The sequence below is a fragment of the Triturus cristatus genome, chromosome 8 (genome assembly GCF_964204655.1).
Source record: "Triturus cristatus chromosome 8, aTriCri1.1, whole genome shotgun sequence".
In the NCBI taxonomy this organism is placed as follows: domain Eukaryota; kingdom Metazoa; phylum Chordata; class Amphibia; order Caudata; family Salamandridae; genus Triturus; species Triturus cristatus.
Window position 1 is genome coordinate 158,177,212 of NC_140591.1, and position 20,880 is coordinate 158,198,091.

General features: G+C 43.1%; 1 protein-coding gene across 1 annotated transcript in view; it reads right to left on the minus strand.

Moving 5' to 3' along the window:
- UMODL1 (uromodulin like 1) overlaps positions 1–20,880 on the minus strand; it is a 633,174-nt gene that overhangs the window by 284,018 nt on the left and 328,276 nt on the right. Inside the window, exons 6-7 of the mRNA XM_085621215.1 lie at positions 9,861–10,001; positions 4,905–5,021 (exon numbers count right to left, since the gene is read on the minus strand). Of these exons, the coding sequence (XP_085477341.1) occupies positions 4,905–5,021; positions 9,861–10,001 (258 nt within the window). The remainder of the gene's footprint in view (positions 1–4,904; positions 5,022–9,860; positions 10,002–20,880) is intronic.

The following is a 20,880-nucleotide window of genomic DNA, read 5'->3' on the forward strand; positions in this document are numbered from 1 at the left end:
TGCACGCAGTTTTGACCGATATTTGGACACATTACTTTAAAAACTATCCTTCTGCATCTTTGTCATAGAAACTGGGAAACTCTTCACAACCTTCTTGCCCTACTGCAGACCCCACTGGTATTATAATTGTAAAAAATGTGGTTACTGGTTGGGGGTGGAGTGAAATCCTACTCAAGCAGGAACCACAATCCTTTTCAGGATAAAGTTACAAGCAAACCCTAAATTAGCCTGTGCTCAACCCTCAGGTAGCTTGGCACAGAGCAGTCAGGCTTAATTCAGAGTCAATGAGAAAAGTATTTGTGCAGCGTTTCAAACAGTAACACAGTAACAAGCATTTGCAATGCAAATAGGTCTCGCATTTGTGAGTTAGAGCTATTGACGTTGTAAATGGCAATGTATTTTCCTACAAGTTTTATTTTTGGAGTGAATGTATGTAGTGTGCACAATCCCTTGGAAATGTCCTGCACTTCGTAATAAATATATTGAAAAAGACACAAAGTGTGGATTGTGTCAACAATTGTTTGGGACTTACCTCATGGGTGAAGTGTTGCCACACATGCACACCGTGGTGTTTTACTAATGCGAAACTCATTAATAAAAGTAGTTCTTACAGACTAACCAACGTGTTCGGGATCGGAGCATGTGAATCCGAATCCCGGCTTCTCTTTCATTTTCTAGACTATTTGACTCACTCTCCTGCATCTTGGTTATCCTCCAAACACTGGGAGGCAATGAAGTTTGCCAATGGGGTGGAGGGGCAGGGGGGCTTTGGGGGTACATTAAAATGTATTCGTTGCCTAGTTCTCAAATGTCGCCCGGTGCTATTAGTTAAAAGTGTGCAGATTTCATTAAGGTATTAAGAGTATTTTACTCACATCTATGAGAAAATCGACATTAACTAAACAAAATGCCAGAATGCATGTCAGTTTTCACACTGTTTTAGACACTACTGGTTGCTTAGTTTCATTGCATTAATTTTTGTATTTACTCTTTTACACAGCGTCCAAAGTATGTACCTAACCCCAAAGCCCCAGTTGTTAAATGACCCATAGAAGGGAGCGTTTTACAGTTGAACAAATGTGTCCAAATGTAATTTTGGGAGTGCCCTGGAATGATCAGCCAATGAGGTACTTGATGAGCAGGTATTTAACCACATGTCAAAACGTACCGTATTGTGGCTGTTGTTTGTTTGTACACATCCACTTCTCTGAATGTGTTTATTAACACAGAGCTCCATTTACCAGACAGTGCTCACAGAGGGGCGACTAAAGCACAGAACAAAATGTATTCATTTATCCTGAGTGTGAAGGCACCCGGAAGGCTTAGGTGCCCGCCCGAGAGAGGCTAGGGATCCCAGCACTTCTACAGACTCTGCCGTGCTCCTGTGCACCAGCAGGGCACAGCTCAGAATTTGCCGCTTCTGCTAAGAATAGGTGAGGGGGATGAGATTGGGGCATACGGGAGTTGCCGGCAAATTTCCAGGTTAATGAAAGTGTTGATTCTGACGTGAGGCAATGGAGACTGACTTTGTCTGTTTGTCTGCACTAGTCTATTTCTCTACCATCTACCGGGCTCACTTTCATGTATCCATTCATCTCTCTTTGTTAGAGGTGCGCGAGCCAATATATTAATTAGCAGGTAGAGCCAACCGGAAACGAGCCAAGCGTATACGAGCCAGTGGGCGAGCCGTGAAAATGATTGGCATGTTAATCATACAGTAAACATGATGTAAATGTGTGATAATGTTTCTTCAGAATTTAAAAAAGTGCATTTCTTTAGCGCGTCACCTCAGTACACAAGATTATAGCACTGAATTGAGAGAAAGGTATTAAAAGTGCTTGTTTTAAGCATGAGTTAAAACACTGCTGCTCCTCCCGCCCGACAACAATGCCATTTGTGAACTAAGAGGCGTCAGGTGCCATGCATACTCCGAATGTTGCCTAGAGTCTTATATTTAGAGTAACATTAAAATCTAGTTAATTAAACACGAGAAGTTTTTGAACAGCATGCATCTTGAACTCGCATATTTCAAGGTGGCCATAATAAAGATGAAAACGGAAGTGCCGGCAGGTAAGAAAACACGAAGGGGAGTGGGGGGTGCGGGGGAGGGTGAGAAGTCACAGACTGAGGAAGGGAGCGGTGGGGTGGGGAGACAAGGAAGAAAATAGTGTCAGTAGTAAAGGGGCCAATAGCCGTGGAAGGATACAAATGATGAATAAGGAGGGACTAACAAGCCTCAAACCAATCGGAAGGCAGCATTTAAGACAAAAGCCAATGGGCAAAGAGTGGGCGGAGCTTCCATGAAGCTTCCACACTACAGTATATACTGCAAGCCTCGCAAAGTGATGGCAGCGCATTCGCGCTGCAACGCTAGGCGAGACCTAAAAACACCACAAAACGATCCCTCACCTGATTAGAAAATTAGAGTAAGTCTTAATAAACGGAAAAAAAAGTCAGAAATCCAATCAATGGAACCGGAGGTATGCAGGTTTAAAGATTTCAGTAAAATTAGACCCAAAACCACAAAGTGCCAACTATGGATATCTGGTCGGGTTGGACAGGGACAAAGTCACAAGTTCAGGCTGTCTGCGATGGACTGCGGGCAAGCTACAGGGACCAAGCTGGACCCACTGAACAAGAGTACCTTAAGTCCTACTTGTGGAGTGTTGTAAGGTCCCACCTTGAGGATGCGTCGCGCAATCGGGGTAATGCGTAAGTTCTTGGGAGCTGCGTAGATGCAACGCAAGGTCCTGCATCGTTGTCGAGAATCCAGTTGACAAGGGCTGTCGATGTGGTGTCCGGCATCAAGGACGCGTCACAGCAGTCAAGGCGATGCGTCGGTTCCAAACAGCAATGAGGCTGTGATGTGAGATCCTGCATTTTCATATAGGCTGCCGTCGATGAGAGATGTGCTGTATTGGAGAAGCTTCACACAGCTCTAGTTCTGATTCCAGCAGGGAAGTCGATGCGGAGCCCTTGTGCTGGGAGAATCCTCACAGCAGAGGTGATACATCAGTTATGCTCAGGTTTGTGCCACATAGCAGAGGAGATGTGTCAGTTCTGCTCAATCCACAGATGGGCTGGCAGAACACATTTAGGCCCACTTCCAAGGATCCAGGACTGGTGTGGGAGGACAATACTCACAGATGGCAGAATCCAGGTGCTGGATTTAAGGTTGCTGGAGCCTTCTGTCTTTCAGGCTCTAGTCAGGAGGCCAGCCAACTAGCCCTTGGAGTCATTTTGGGGTCCTAGGTTTGAACAGATGATGGTCCACTCCTTCTCACCCAGGCAAGAGGGTAGCAGGCAGCGGGTCATCAACCCAAGGCATCAGTTCCTTCAGAGCAGCAGTCCAGCAGAATGGTGGTCCTTTCAGCAGCCCACCAGTCATTCTTTCTGGCAGAGTATCCACAGGTCCAGAAATGTACTGAAGAGCTGGTGTCTGAGGTCCAGTGTTTATACCTTGTTCTGCCTTTGAAGTAGGAGAAGATTCTAGAGATTTCGCTTTAAAGTACCCAGGCATCCTGCCCTCCCTGTCATAGCTCCAGATTAACTGCAGTGGGTTGGCAGCCCTTTGTGTGAAGGCAGGACACTGCCTATTCAAATGTAAGTAGGGCTGTGTCGAGCTCCACCCATGCACCCTGCAAGTGATGGCCCATCCTGGCACACCTCAGCTCTCTATTGTGTGTGGTTGTCTAGGAGAATAGACAAAGCTCACTGTTTGCTATATCACAAAGCTCAACTGTCATCTACATCTAGTCATGTGACCCAGGGTCAGGCTACAGGCACAAAATGGCTAGGGCAGAAAAATCACAACTTTCCAAAAGTGGCATTTTCAAAATTGTTATTTAAAATCCGACTTTACCATAAGAGAGGATTTTTCATTACATTGTTTTATTACAATTCCAAAGACACTGGTTACCCATTCACATTTGGAAGTTAAAGCTTATTAATGTAATAATGGAACCTCAATGTTATCCTATGTAAGAGGTAGGCCTTGCAGTACTGTAAAATGAATGTAAGAATTTGTTACTACCAGGACATGTAAAACTTAAAAGTACAGGTCCAATCCTTTAAATACACTGCACCTACCATCTGGGTTGTCCAGGACCTACCGTAGGGGTGACATATGTATTAAAAAGGCAGGTTTGGGCATGCCAAAATGTTTACATTGCCAGGTCGAAATGGCAGTTTAAAAGTGCACACACAGGCTGCAATGGCAGGCCTGAAATATGTTTAAAGGGCTACGTAAGTTGATTGCACAGTGCTGCAGGCCCACTAGTATAATTGAATTTACTGGCCCTGGGTACATATAGTACCACTTTACTAGGTACTTATAAGTACAATAAATATGTTAACTAGGTGTAGTACAATGTCATCATGTTTTGAGGCGGAAGTACATGCACTTTAGCACTGGTTAGCAGTGATAAAGTGCACAGAGTCCTAAGGCCAGCGAAAACAAGATAAGCAAATATGGAGGAGGAAGGCAAAAAGCTTAGGGGAAGACCACTCTAAGGCTGACAGGTCTAACAATAATGTGCCAAAGGACTCCTCTAACTATGAGTATATGGCCTCAAAAGGTGCATACACTTGTATAGTTTGCGGTAATGAGCTACCCGCAACACATCACTCAAATCACGTGTCATTTCTTCAAATGTATTTCCGCTATAGAAGTACTTGGGATGTGATCAGTATTCTTTCCATATTCTAGCAGCCTCCGAGTAAATAGGGTATTTTTTGATCCTCTTAAATTGGTCAGAAGCTATACTATGTAACTGAATAGCACTGCAGAGTGACAGATTTCTGAATTATAATTGGGACCTTATTTGCATGTTAACAGAATTTAGACATCTGCTTTAACAGCTATTCCAAGGGCTAAAAACACGAAAGAAAAGAACAATACTTACAGCACCATGGAGCGGTAAGACTGGAAGGCAAGATGGGTGTCGGGATCCCTTCATTGACCGACCTATTGTTGGTTGTAAAAGGACTGAGTGCTGATGGTGGTGTGGAGTTCATCGTATCTGGATAGGAATGAAAGGGTGAAGATGCAAGAAAACAGGATCAAATGGAAGAAAGAAAGAATGCAAAGAGAGTGCAGAAAGGAAGAAGGAAGAAGTGAGCAAATAAGATAAGGCAGATGGGTGTGTTTGGTTGAGATATTAGGCACAGGAGAAAATGGACGTACAGAGGTAGACAGGAAAAAGAGAAGAAAGAGAGGATGGAAGGAAGTATAGAAGAAGTGGACGAGGAAGGGAAAGCATGGAGTGAGGAAAGTAAAAGAGATACTAGAAGGTAAGAGGGAAAGAAAATTACCATATCGTGGAAGAACGGAAAAATGGAAGTATGGTAGTGTGGGAAGAAAGTGCATAGAAAGGGTGGTGAAGTAATACAAATGACAGAAGATTTGAAGGAAGGAGAAAGAGAGCAGACAGAAAGCAGGAGGAAGGGAGGGATGGCAGGAATTGGAAGGAAGGAATGGAGTGGTGGAAGATAAGACAATTTGGTAAAAATTTGAAAAGGAACAGATAGAAAGGCAATAGGTTTGAAGAGAGGGGAAATAAGAACGAAGACAAAGGAAGGTAGAACAACCGAAAGGAAAGTGGATAAAACAAATAAAATGCAAAAAACATGAGGAAGGAGAATGAAAACCGAAAGAAAATAAAAGAAAGAAAAATAGCTCACTTTAAGAATACAGAAAGTATGAATAAGCTATACAGCTGGAACAAGAGCATCCTCCAAATGTAATTATTTCCTTTACATTTCATCAACTCCTATTTTGATAAAATGAGTAACACTTGATTGCCGATTTATAACACCAAAAAGTCAATAAATTATTATCAATGTCATGAAATCATTCAAGAATTATTCAAGTAACAAAGTATAAAGTGTGTGTGTTTTAATTAATATTCTCTAACGTTTTAATGGGGGAGCAGGGCCAGACGACCCTGGAGATAGCTCTTCTTTAAACATGTCTCTGCCCTATGCCCTATCTGTAGCAGATTTGGACAATGCACCTACTGTGGTGGGTGATGGTGCCGAAGCAACCATTTCCCATCAACAGGATACAGGCGTGACCAACCTTTCATGCGGAAGAGTGGTACCCTGCTTTGAGTATTCAGGTGGGACAGCCCTCACAGGCTTCCATCACTCATAATATTTTGGAAAAGACTGAACACTTATTAGGCTTTTAAATATTTTCTAACTGTGCCCTGTAAACTTATTTTATCTCTGTGTGTTGTCTTCTTCAGCACCCCGAAACGTCTGTGTGCGAGTGTTACGGAAGTAACTTATAACTTGTGCAGGGGATGTGTTGTCATCTGCAAGATGAAGAAGGATGACTTCCCTTCAAAGGTGGCTACTGGTAATGGTTCCCAAGGTGTGAGTTGCATCAGTGGCTGACCATATGAGTTAACTAATCCTGCCAGCAGGAAGATAGGGTTGGTGGCTCCTGTTTGCCCATCGAGGTGCTCTGAGAATCAAAAGTCAGAGGTACGATGAAGGAACTGACCAGCACTCTAGCTTTAGTGATCAACCTGTCATAGCATGAAAGTAAACTATGAAAGAGCTGGTGTCCAAGGAGTAGAAGACCGAGGGAGATTGGGGAAGTGTACTGGGTCTTAAACACTAGTATGGATAGTCTTTCTTGTGTGGCTCGTGGCAACGTTCATGTGCATCCTTGGGAGTCTCTCTGGCCTTCGTGCATCATCCCCTTCCTTCCCTTAGAAGAAGACCCCAGCAATATTCTATTTCTCTCTACCTGGAATAGGAGGGGGATATTTCCTTCTATGCTAAAACTCCAATGGAGGACCATGGACCATACAGAATTAGTGCGGGTCTAAGTCTGGACAACTCTAGGTCTAGTTGAGGATTCCCTCCCTGAGGAGAACTGAGATCAGTTTTCTTCTAACCGGAGCGTCTGTATTGACCACTTCAAGATATAATGTGACAATTGTGATGCCTTTTCAAACGGAAGATTACTTTAGGGCCAGGCAGGAATAATTTTGCTCACTGTTGACATTGGCTGCTGGTGAGCTTTAAAAGGGGTGAGGCATAATAATTGTAATGATTTCTGGTGAGTTATCAAGAGGAGCGAGTGAGTTTAACCTTTTCTGGGGGGATTGAGATGGTTCTCCTATCAAGAAAAAAATAAAATGGAGTTAAATAGTGTATTTTTAAGCAAAAGTTCTATACAAATTGACTCTTCAAATATAGGCTCTGAAAGGGCACTTATTAAATATTGAAGTACTTTCATGAAGCCTGCTGCTCCCTCCTCCCCGGAGTTGACTATTTAAAAAAATAAAAATTAAATTGGTGCCCCCCCCCCACGTATGTCAATAATGATTACCTCCATTGTGCCTGTGCCAGCATGTTGTCATGCATGACCTCTATATGCCATGGGTAGCCCCTTATGCTATGACCAACCGATAGCAGAAAAGGGATAATTAAAGAGCTAGTGGCAAAATTGTGCCATTGACTGCCTTAATATACTGACAAATATATCAAAGATTTGTCTAATAGAATGGGAAATATATGATCCTTTGCTTCTATCTCATGAGATGCCTTCTTCAGGGCTCTGGGGTCTTGGTCTTGTAAATGGACAATCAATGGTGTCTTGTGTCCTGTCACGTTTCTTCAGTTCTCACAACTGAAACTAAACCTTAACTCAACTGCTCCTTGCTGAAACTTGTCTTCCATGCACAGCAACTCCTCTCAACATTAATCTTTTCCACAGAGCTCTAGCCTTAGTATCAGATTCTTACTGTTTTACCACAAGTACTCCAATCATACATTGAGCTACTTCAGTAGTGTGCGTTAATCAGAATCTATAAATGATCATAAACTAACTATCCATAGCACAGTGAGCTATATCACAAGAGTACACCAGACAAACTCCTCATATTATCATAATACAGCCACCAATAGCACACGCCAGTTGCCATGCTGACTGCCATCTGCTAATTCCAGCTGATAGCAGAGGTTCATTGGCACAAAGTAAAAAGAAGTTTTGTGACCTCTGACATCTTTTTTGTACCTGCCCTGGAGACTTCAATCAATTAATCATTTGTAAAGCACAGAACTGTCACCCAGGTGGTATCTGGGTGCTGTTTCTCTGTCAAAGAGCCAGGTCTTGAGTTTCTTTATGAAGTCTTCCAGCGAGGAGGCTGTACAGAATTAGAGATGAAGGCTGTTCCATGCTGCAGCTGGGAAGGATGCGAGGGCGTGTGCGAGAGCGACTGAAGAGGAGCGATGGTGTCTGGAGGGCTTGTGGAAGTTCAGGAAATGGTTAATGTAGGCAGGTCTTAGGTCATGGAGGGCTTTACAGGATCATGAACTGGCATCTATTCTGGATGGGGAGCCAGTGGAGGTATCTTATTGGCGGGTGATGTGGGTTTCTTTGAGGAGGTCCAGGATGAGTCTGGCTGCAGTGTTCTGTATGGTCTGGAGTCTTCTGAGGAGCTGGGTTGAGATGCCTATGTAGAGGGTGTTGTCGTAGTCGAGGTGACTGGGGATGAGTCTGGCTGCAGCGTTCTGTATGGTCTGGGGTCTTCTGAAGAGCTGGGTTGAGATGCATATGCAGAGGGCGTTGCCGTAGTCGAGGCGGCTGGGGATGAGGGCCTGAGTGACGGTCTTTTTGATGTTGGTTGAGATCCATCCAAAGATTATGCGGACCATGCTAAGTGTTTCGAAGCAGGAGGAGGAGACTGCATTGACTTGTCGTTTCATGGTGAGATGGCTATTGAGGATGATGCCAACGTTGCGAGCATGGTCAGTCGGTGTGGGTCTGACTTCTGCAGGCCACCAGCTGTGATCCCATGTGGAGGTGTTCTTCCCGTATATCAGTACATCCGTTTTGTTGGAGTTGAGTTGAAGGCAGTTGTCTCTAATCCATTTGGCTACGGTAGTTATGGCATTGCAGAAGTTGGTTTTGGCATTGAAGGGGTCCTCAGTGAGCGAGGATCCATTGAGTGTCTTCTGCATAGGAGTCTATGTTGAGCCCATGGAATCTGACATCATCTACGACGGGGTCATGTAGATTTTGAACAAGGCGGGGCTGAGGGATGATCCTTGTGATAATGCTACATATGTCTTTAGGTGCAGATGTGAAGGGAGTCAGTTGGATGCTCTGTGTGCATCATGTTAGGAAGGAGGCGATCCACTTGAGGGCATCTTGCTGTATGCCTATGTTGTAGAGTCTGTTGATGAAGTTGTTGCGGGAGACAGTGTCGAGAGGTTGAAGAGGATCAGGGCCAGAGTTTCTCTGTGGTCGAGGAGTGTTCTGATGTCATCTGTGGCCGCAATCAGTGCGGTCTCAGTGCTATAGTTGCCACAGAATTCAGATTGTGAGGCGTCCAGTAGGTGGTTCGGTTCCAGGTATTCAGTGAGCTACTGGTTGATGGCTTTCTCGAGTACTTTGACTGGATAGGGGAGCAGGGAGATCGGACGATAATTGTTTTAATTTAGTAGCAAGTACCCTAGTGTCCCAAAGGCACTTACTGATCTAAACCCAGAAATTGTATTAGTGGACAGCTGAAAACGTATTACCTCTGAGCAGCTTAGGCTTGCACTGATGAGGATTTTAGCTTCGGGCAAAGCAGAACAGATCTCAATTCATAAGAGCAACTTTTGTGGTAAGTTTGAATTGCTATTTATTTTGCATTACCTTCGAAACCATGTACCCACAGATGGAGCGTTTGGATTTGTCCAATGTGCTCAATAGTGAAGTCCATAGAAATGCTTGGCTCGTTAGTATTAGCCAGACCTGTTTTAAACATACATAAAAACCTCCTCTAACATCACCATTTGAGTCATGTGTCCAGTGCCACCTTCCCTTAATATGATGCCATGTGGCGTTGTCTTACCTGGGAATCTATCATCTGGTCGGCTGGTGTTCATGCCAGGAGGTTCATGGTGGCCATAGCAGTTATAGAAGCCTTCTAGATTTCTGCAGACCTCTTCTTTGGAGCAAACATTGAGTTCAGGGTATGTGCATTCATTCACATCTGTGTAGGAAAAAATAACATTCACCAGTGCTGTCTAGAGTTTGGTCATGAGAAGATAAGTGGAACAAGGTATTGTGCAAAAGTCCCAGGAAAAGTACAAGCATTAGCCGCGCCTCCATTAGAGCTTTTAAAATGAACAAATCCCTAGTTCACCGAGTGTTCATGAAAACCAGGTTAGAGAGCTTGGCAGTTGAAGTACTGGCGGTGGTGTGAGGCGAGAGAGTGTGTGTGTTGTATGTGTGTGGTGAGTCTGTGTGCAGAGTAGGTGTGTGGTGAGTGTGTGTGCAGAGCAAATTATGCTGAAGTGTTCACTAAGGTATCTGACAATAAAAGGCAATAAAAGGCAAATTATGTGGTATAATGTAGCAACGCCGGACATTTTGTGAAAGAGTTACTTTAAATATTTTTGTCCAAGGTTTCAAATTATGTGTACCACGAAAGTAAAGCAATATGAAACTGTCAGGTAACCAGTTAACCTTTGTAAAGGGCCTGCCATGCGACAACACATATGGCAGTGGTTATAGTAAGTTTTGATTGGTTTGAGCGAAAAAAAATGTTGTCAAACTCTGCAAATTATGCAATATGTGGGATTATAGGTTAGTCAGTCCAAACAATATAACATTAGTTTCATTTTTTTCAGCAGATCAATATTAGGAAACATTTATTTCACTTTTAATCGTATCTTGATTTTTCATTATTATACTGGTTCTTAGAATGGTCAATTTTGTGAAAAAGATTGTACAGAAAATGGGGAAAAAATATAGGAGAAAGGCCAGTCAACACGTGTTATGGCCCTTCTGACGTGCAGGGCTACGACTTTTTCAAGGCTGTATATCATAATCAAAGTCATAAGAAAAATGGTAAATGATTGGCCAAGAACATGAAAAACTATCCAAAAATAAAAATTCTGGACCAACAAAGTACAATATTTTAAGTTATACATGAAAATGGAAAAGACAATAAAACAATTCACAATTAGAAGAGAAAGAGAAAATACAAACACTACAAAGAAAAAATCAATATAAAAAATTATATTAATGTAGATTAAGTGGAAGGCCAATTTGTTAATGTGGTGTGGTCACTGCAAACTGGAGCCAAACACATCACACCTTGTACAGTACTGCTTATTGGTTACATAAACTAATATTGTAATGTGCTGTTTTTGGGTGATGGTCAAGAGAAAGTCCAGCCCAATATCAAATAAATGAAGCAGGCATGTGCTTAAGTAGGAGATAAGTGCAGAACAGTGATGAATGGATGAAAATGCCTAGTAATTAGAAATGTGAGAGGGGTATTAGGTGTGAGCTCATAACTGCAGGAGGTTGTCAAAAAAAATATGCAGCCGAGAATCAAGGGGTTGGTCTATAGTATTTAACGGTCCATCAGGTGGACATCACTGCAATGTGAAGTAGTGGGGTGGGGAGGTCACACCCGTCATGTCAATCTATGGTTGATAAGGTGGGATAGATAGTGGATTGCAGGGCCAGCTTCAGCGGTGGGTGTGCCTGGTGCGACATTCATTTTTGGCGCCCCCACACTGCATGACTGCCTCCTCTGATTCTCTCACTACCACTGCGCAAAAGAGCCCCTCATCGCTCCAATCATAAGTAATTGCTAAACACAGCACCCCCCGCCCCCAGGTCAGCGCCCAGTGCGGCTGCACCAGTCGTACTGCCTTAAAGCCGGCCCTGAGGGATTGGACTGTGGCAGTCAAGAGATCGATAAATACATGTAGATGGACAAAAGTCACATAGACATCAGTAGACATAGGTAGTGAAAAGAAGGGAGAAAATATGAGGGAAATCAGGTTGAGAAGTTGTTTTGGTATAAGTCAGGATATAATAAGAGGGAAATATACTTAGTGACCATGAAATGAATTTCTATGATCAGTTTTGACATTAAATAGGCAATAAACATGTTGACCTTCTTTTAAGCTATCACTCTCCAAACTGGTATGGACCATAGTACCCATCACTGGTTCACTATCACTTTTACCGTTAACAAAGGAACCCACATATTAAAACACTAGGTACATTTAACTTCAGAGGCAAGATGGCGGCCACTCCTTTGGCCGAGTGAGCGGGTGCTAGCGTCCTCTCCCCCATCAGGAGCTACCAATCTTGATGTTTCTATACCGCAAAGTCCTTACCTGACGGATTTTGCTTTGGCGGCTTTGGTGTTTACGCTGCGATCTTCAGTCTTGGATCTCGGCGCGCCGCTCTCCCGGTGTTAGTTTGTTTACGTACTGCCTTGAGCGGCGCCCCCAGCCTCATCAGCCTGCTCCGTCTCCTGGGATGCCCCCGAAAAGTCACTCACGGGTCCCTGCTCGGGCCACTGTGAGGTCCGCAGCAGGGGCACAGACGCCAGTTTCGGCTCACCCTTCACCTCCAGCGTCAGCGCCGACCGCAGATGTCCCCAGAAAGACTCAGGCGGCTACCATTACAGCCAGCAGAATCTCCAAGCCTTCGGCCCCGGTTCCTGCAATGTTCAAGTTGCGGGCGAGTTCGGCCGACGGGGGCAATCCGAGCCCTGCTGCTGCGGCGGGATCTTTTGGTTTTCCTCCTGCAGCTGGCTCTTCAGCCGCAGATGCGGTTGCTGCTTCTTCCTCTCCCTCTCCCGTTGTGACATGTGGCTGCGTTGAAGGGGGTACAACTTCAGCCACTTTTCTCCATAGTGATGCGGAGCAACCGGTTGGCACTCTGGTGGCGGTGGCTCCCTGCTTAGAGGCTGCCCTGGGTCCGGGTTTGGACGCACCATCACAGGGGATGCTGGGAGATGTAGTTCCTTCAGCCCTCGTACCTAGCTCACAAATTTCTGGTTCCCATGTTCCTCACACTGCTTTGTCGCAGATTCCTGTTCTCTCTGCAGCTGATGTTGATATAGATGGTGATAATTGTTTCTCACTATCTGAACATACGGGCTCCTCGGGTGAGGACATCGGATTGGACAAAGACTGGACAGAGGATGAGGGCAGCGATATGGCGACTGGCGAACCAACGATGCCTTGAATTCCATTGGCACCTTTAGAGGCCCCCCACAGTTCGTAAGGCTTCTATAGATCCTGGTTCAAATATTGGTTCATTGGCATGGGACTATTCTTTTTCTGTACAGTCAGTACCCCAAGGCACTTCTCAAGATCCAGCGCCCCACCCTCTGGAATCCAAATCCGGCTCCCCTCCCGGTGAAATGTCATTGGCTATAATTTATCCAACAATTATGGCCCACCGTGAGGAGACGCGACAGGAGAGTGCCCGCACGCAAGGGGCGTGTTGCAGGGTCCAAAACTCTCTGCGCAGAGCAATCAAGACCTGTACGGATATTGCATCTGGGGAAACTGAAGCAGAAACACGGATCTCTACGCTTGAAGATGACTTAGTGACTCACAAATCCACCATTGATGCAATTCAGTCGCAGAGGGTTGACATTCAAGGGAAACTGGTCGACATGGAAAATCGGGCACAAAGAAACAATCTAAGAATTTTGGGGGTTCCCGAGGGCATGGAAGGTTCAGACATCCGCCAGTTTGTCATCGACTTATTTACGAAAGTATTTCCAGAGGTGAAGGAATGGAACTGGCGGCTGGAGATCCAGCGTGCCCACCGTTTCCCCTTCAAATTAAAGCATCGTTTGGGTCAGACTCACAATAGACCTCGCGCCATTTTAATCTGTCTGCATAATTTTTTAGCCAGAGAAAGGATTTATGATCTAGCCAGGCCTGAGAGGCAAAGGTCTGGAAAGGGATATCAGTTCTTTGTTAGACCGTACTTTTGTCCAGCCACGGTAGAGCGGAGGTGGCAGCTCCGCCAGCTGATCGCTCCTTTTCAGTCTAAGGGGGCACAAGTTTTCTTGCTTTCTCCCTCTAAACTTAAAATTATTTTTCAAGGCCAGACTAGATTTTTTGAGTCTGAAATCCAAGCTAAAGCATACTTGGCTACATTACAATGAATGTATAATGTAATTGTTTGTAACTTGAAGTTTACAATGATATATCTTTCTCTTTCTCTTTAGCTACTAGATGGAAAAAAACATTTTTGGGGGGAATTGGCAGCGACTCCTGGGGGGGTCCCTGCTCATACCGGCTTCTCCATCACCGGGATCTCGATCCCTGCCTTGTTTGGGGGTTGGTTTGGGCATGGGGGGTGGGGTGGTTCAGCAGGGGTGTGGGGTGGCTGGGTGGGTGGGCTTAGGGCGCATTCAAAAAATAAGCTTGAAATTTATTTTTTTAATCACGGCAATCTTGGTTTAAATCAGCGAATTATTAAAATTGTGATATTTTTCTTTAAAATTCCTAATGACAACGGATAAAATTTCCATTGCTTCATGGAATGTTTGCGGTCTGAATAATGGGAAGAAGCGAGCCTTATTTGTACGGGTTATTCATGCTCTTCATTTAGAGGTACTTTGCTTGCAGGAAACTCCCGTCCCCTGGAATAATAGAGAATGTCTCAAAATTCCTGGGTTTGATCTGATAGTGTGTTCCCACCAGACCTCTATGATAAGGGGGTGGCTATTTTAATGAAACGTGGGATAGGCTCATGCTTAAGATTTAGCCAAGATGCTGCGGGGCGGTGGGCAATCACGCAGCTCTTGATTAATGGCTCAACCCTGACAGTCTGTACCGTGTATAATTCAAATCTGGACGACCCTGTACTTCTAGACTTCTTAAATGTTGAATTGGCTTTATGGCCCCAGCCTATCTGTCTTTGTGGGGACTTAAACATTAATTTGTCAGTTAATTTTAACTTAACTGGAGGGCAGACCAACCTGGGCCAAAAACCTAGAGTTTATAGAGCTCTGCAAGCCCTTGTCCAAGAACATTTTATGACCGATTTATGGTTTCGTTATTGTAAAGATAAAGACGGCTCCACCTTTTTTTCTGCCCCCCCATAAGAAAATGGTCCGATTGGATTATTTTTTTGTGTCTGATCAACTGGCACTCACCTCATCAATTGCAATTTTCCCTAGAATTATGTCGGACCACAATCTTTTAGTTATTAAATGCACTACACCAGCCGTTGCAAGAATCCCTAGATCCTGGACTTTTGAGCGAAAATTGTTACTCAATACAAATTATTTAGACCATTTGAGGCCTTGGGCAATTGATTTTTTTAATATTAATAGAGGCTCTGCCCCCTGTAACATAGTTTGGGACTCATTTAAGGCCGCTGTCTGTGGGGAGACCAAAAGCTTCTCATTTTTTCGTCAGAAGCAAATACAGGGTCAAACTAAGGCTCGGATCGACGAATTACGCAGCGCTGAAGTTTTGCTTACAAGCACGATTAGGGAGGGTGGGGATATAATTTCTATTCAGACGTAGGTTGCACGAATCAAAGCCTCTTTGCTTGAGTTCTTTGGTCAAGACCTCGCGGCTAAATATCTGCAGTACCGCTCGACAATGTTCGAGTATGGTGAGAAATTTGGGCGGGTCCTCGCCAAGCGGCTTCAGCAGCGTGGTTTAGCTAACCGTATTACTAGGATTCAGAATCCTTTGGGGGCTATTCATGATACCCCTGATGGGGTCTTGACAGTTTTCTCAGAAGTTTATCGCTCCTTATATACCGAGGAAGTCACCTCCCATACTATAGATTTCTAATTTGGTGCTTTTACTGAGGAACTCAATACAGCCAAAATTTCGGATTACCAAAATACGGTTCTTGCCGCACCCCTTGTATGGGATGAAGTGGAATTAGCATTAAATTCATTAGCTAGTGGTAAGGCAGCGGGTCCTGATTCTATTCCGTTGGAATTCTACAGCACATCCCGTTCAGAGATTCAGTAGGACCTTTTAACGACCCTCAGAGACGCCCAGCTTGGTAGTATTCCAGATTCTTGGCGTTTTACAACTATCATTTTGTTAAAAAAAAAAAGGTAAACCCGAGCTGGATCCCGCCTCGTTTCGTCCGATTTCTTTGATAAATACGGACAGTAAAATCTTTTCAAAGATCCTGGCGGCTAGATTAGCTTCGGTCATATCCCCATTAGTCTCTATTCGGCAACACGGATTTATCCCCGGAAGGGACACGCCGAGTTATTGCTCTTCTGGATTATTTCGAGAGAATTTTCGTGCCCATCATTCCACAGGACTCGACAATTTCGATCTGGTATTTATTAACACAACAGAACCGGAGCGATTATTCACTCCAAGATGGAGCCGACATTAATCCCCCTTTAAATCCGTTGGTATAGTCCTTTTTTACTGTCCGTGCCGATTTCTGTAACCACGTGACCAATTAGCTTTTGGTTAAAGGCAAGCGTGTAGCAGTAGTCTCTGTGATAGACGGTGTGAGCACTGCGACGTTTGTTGAAACGCGTTTTTCAATTTGCGCAGGTAAGGAATTACGATACTAATCTTTATCACAGACCCGTCCTCTTGGGCGGTAGCGCCAACCCTCCCCAGCTTTTCTGGGTAATTCCGAGTCAAGTTGTCAGATCAGTGTAGTTATCACTTAGATCAATACATTAGGTACTGGGTGATAGGAGTGTCGGCCCGTAAAAATATAACGAGTCGCGCCTTTTCGTGCCTCTAGACAGCAAATGGTTTTGCCGACAATCAGTATGTATCAAACAGGCGTTAGGACTAGCGGTGTACCTCCACATTTTTTGGCTTAAGAATAGAAGAGCCGAACCCTGTGTCTCTGCCGTCTGTTAGAATAGTCTTAGTTCGGGTAATCTTCAACCCGTTTTAGCATTTAGCAAAGAAGGGTTTATTCACTGTCACTTAGAAAGGGAACCTTTTAAACCATCGTACCACAGATAGTGTCTTATTCATGACTAATACACTTGCCTCCTTCTTTAACATAAGGAGATATTTTCAATACGCTTATTATTTATTTCATTTTCAGCCGTACCCAAATAATCGGGTGAATCAGGAAAAAATATTGGTCAACTCGATAGGACGGCTTATTCAAGGGATTCCTTGACAAATTCAATTTATACACCACTAGTGTACCTCCATCCAGGGTAAGTGTCACCAGTCAAACCAACATAGTACTAAAATTTGCCTTCATGTGACATGCATATAACAAAATGGGTCATACTGATGTTGAATTATTGTTTACTCATAGAGACCGCACCGCCTTAAAAGTGCAAGTAAACAAGACTTGGAATCTCCCTTATCACTAACGAACGTCATAAATATGTCTAAATATAGAACATGACCCTACATATGAATTGGGACTCCATCAATTTGAACCAAGGTGAGACAGTTGGGTACAAATTAATACTCTTTTACGGTAACCATTATCCCTAGTAGAAAATGAGGGTAGTGATAGCGATACTTCGAGTCAGCTTATACTCTAAGTGCTCTGGAAAAAATTATTTTAACTTTCTCGTTTCAGATAAAGTCATATGCTAATTGTAGGCCTAACTCTAGCCTCTAAATCAGCTGTCAACAATTGTTATTGGGACAGAACAGCAGGTAGATACTTTTCTATTTATTCTCTAACTGTTTTCCTATGCAAGTGAAACTATTATATACGACAAATAATCTCTTTTGCGTAAAAGCTCTTTTAAAGTGTGGCATTGATACAGAGATTATCGATTTATAAATTTGGACTCTGGCCACTTTCTTAAAATCACTTCTATCATTTGGAGTCCTATAAATACTAAACAATGTATGAGTGACGTATGAGAATGGTTTCCCTCCTCTTGCTTTTTATTTGGCTCTTCTAGTGCAATGTTGGAAATTTTGAAGTGAATTTGTTTCTTATTAAGATGCGGTCATACTCTCTGTAGGAATCTTTGTGAGTCCCAGTGAAAGGAAAAAATTTTTTTTTTTAAATTGTTTTGTGTAAAATAAATCTATATCTTTATGACTAAGACGGACATATGTATGTTATCCTTTTGCATTTTGCTCTTTTCTAATGTTTAAATTATGTTTTATGTCTAGGCTTTATTGACAAAATTATTCTGTGGAGGACTTTATCTCTGTCAGTCCTGAAGAAGGTGGCCTTTATCATTATACACCACCGAAACGCGTCAACGCATAGATTATGGGTGGAATTTGTTGCGGAACTGAATTCTAATTAGGGTGCATTATTACCAGATTGTTTCTGATTACTGTGATCACAAATCCACACATTGAAGACAGAAATTTGATGTCTGTTATAGTTCCTCCCTCTATTGTATTATATGTATGTCTTTTTGTCCCTTTTTCTACATTGAGAGTCATATTTCTAAACTTTGTGTGTCTTTGGACATAATATGCAGACACATCTTTTTTATTCTTGCCATAAGTGAGGTTTATCTTTTCGTCACTTACTTTTGACTATTTTATTTTTATGTATTGTGATTATGTGATAGCTATTTTTAATTTGTGAATAAATTTCAATTAATGTTTTTTAACCAATGAAAGAGTTTCTTTGCTGATAATTTTCCAATATTGCACGGTAGGCGGCTTTCTTAAAGTGTGCAAGTGGGTGACTGAGAACAGGCTGTGTTTGTGTATTATAAGTCTTCACTCCAGTACAAAGAGTAAATTTGTTTTAACTTAATAATCTTCTGGATTTGGGCCAGAGCCACCCCCCGGAGCAATCCTGTAGGCCGCCGAAAAGGCGTTCGACAGGGTTGCCTGGGATTTTTTGTGGAGGGTTCTTCAGTGGAAGGGGTTCTCCCCTAACTTTGTACATGCCCTACAATCACTCTATATCGCCCCTCAAGCAACTTTGTCAATTTCAGGGACGCTCTCAAGGCCGTTTGAGATAAATAGGGGCACAAGACAGGGTTGGCCCTGCTCGCCCCTTTTATTTGCTCTTTATATTGATCCTTTTTTAAATAAATTAGAGCTTTCTAGCAATATCGCGCCTGTCAAGATTAATGCGGTCGATTTCAAAGCGCTGGCATATCTTCGTTTTTGGCCATCAAGACCCTCGCGCACTCCTTTGGCCGACTCTCAGGGTATAAACTTAATGTGCAGAAAACCCAGATTATCCAATCATCAACTATGGCACCCTCGGAGCTACCAGTCGTGCAAAGTGCAATGTATTTCGGGGTTAAAATTTCGGCTGCAGTAGAACAGCTACCTGATATGAATATTTTACCTATTATAGATATCGCTAATTCTACTTTGCGCAGGTTAGACAACTTACATCTTTCCTTATTTGGTAGGAGGAATGTATTAAATATGTTGATTTTGCAGAATTTTTTTTATATTTTTAGGACCATCCCTTTTGAATTTTCCCAGTCTAGTCTTAGCAGTGCAGAAAGATGCTGTAATAGGTTTTTGTGGAGTTATCGCATGCCTCGTAGTGCCGCCAAATGGATGGTCCTACCATTGGACAGAGGTGGGTGGTCAGTCCCTAGTCTTCTGTTATATAATTGGGCCGCCTAACTTCAACATCTGGCTTTCCCACTTTTTGGCTCACGAGCCTCACTACCTTCACCATGTAGTCCCTCTATTTTTGAGATTGGCTTAGGACAAGAGGCTAAGGGGTCTCTTCTTATGGTTCTTGAACCCAGCTACTATAAAAAGACTAAGTTCAAGGTTATTGCAGCTATGCACGCAGTCTGGAGGAAGGTTCGTCGGAAATGGTTAATACCCAAAATCAATTTCTACACACCCTTGGCTGCCGCTAGGCTTCTACTCTCAATTTTTCAAGATTCGGTTACAATTAGGTGGAGATCCCACAGTATTCTTACATTGGGGGACCTACACTATGAGGGAAATATGGCCTCTTTTGCATTCTTAAAAGACAAGTGTGCATTGGTCTCACACGATTTTTTTTAAGTACCTGCAGTTACGCAGCTATCTCCTCAATAATACCCCTACCACACTTATTAAAAATACTCTTATAGATCTAATTTTAAGGAGGGCTCGAATAGGTGCCCTTTATCAAAATCAGGCCTTCCCGACGATCTTTCCTCTCAGAAGGCTAAATTAGAAGTTAAGTTTGGTAAGGTTGGTATAGATATTACTCATGCATTGGATCTTTCTAATGCTGTATTGATTTCTGGGAGTTTACGTTCTCAAAGCTATATTGCTCTGTTCGATTTGTATTTTACCCCTGCCAAAATTTCAAAATGGGGAGGCAGGTTTGTTCAGGGTTGTCCAAGATGTGGCCTGTCGGCAGCCAACGATGTACACATGTTTTTTTCTTGTGTCAAATTATATACATTTCTCCAAGATGTTCAACCTTAACATTCAAGTAGCATTTTCTCCTGAATTAGTAATAACGGGGTGTGAGACTGATTTATGCTCTGACAGATAATCTTCTGAGTCTGCCCTTCTCTGTATTGCAATGTCTCTAATTCGTTTATGTATAACTTCTGACTGGATTAACCCGTTACCTCCAACCTTTCTGAATTGGAGAGCAAGAATTCTTGCTCTCCATAATCGGGAATCAGCTGTGTTTTTAAAAAGTGGTAGGAGGAGGCGTGAGAGGGGTTTGAGGATATGGGCGCCTTTTTCGGATTGGTATAACAATTAACATTTAAAAAAAAAAAAAAATCCTCTCTGTTTTTCTTCCCCACTTAAGGTTTTCCCTACTGTGTCTGACCTATCCAACTCTGCCGTTGTAACTATATCTGCATAGTACACTCATTTTTTGTACTGATTGCCATGATTTTTTAACCATTTGCCTTGTCATGTTCACATCAAGCTGAAATACAAAAACAAAAAAAATATATATCATCCATAAACAACTGAACAAAAAGTATAGGCAAAAATATTTCACAATTCCCTCTACACCCTGCAACTCCACTAAAGTCAGGTAACACCAGCTGTGCCATGTTTGGATCAACCTAGAGTCCAGCACTTTCAATGGGAAGCAGCTGCAATCCAGATGCTTCTTGCTGCACTATAGGCACACCAGTGTCTTTCTTTAAAAGATGCTCTTCATCCGCACTGAGAGTAACTTCATCGGTTAATTCCCCCCGTCAGAAA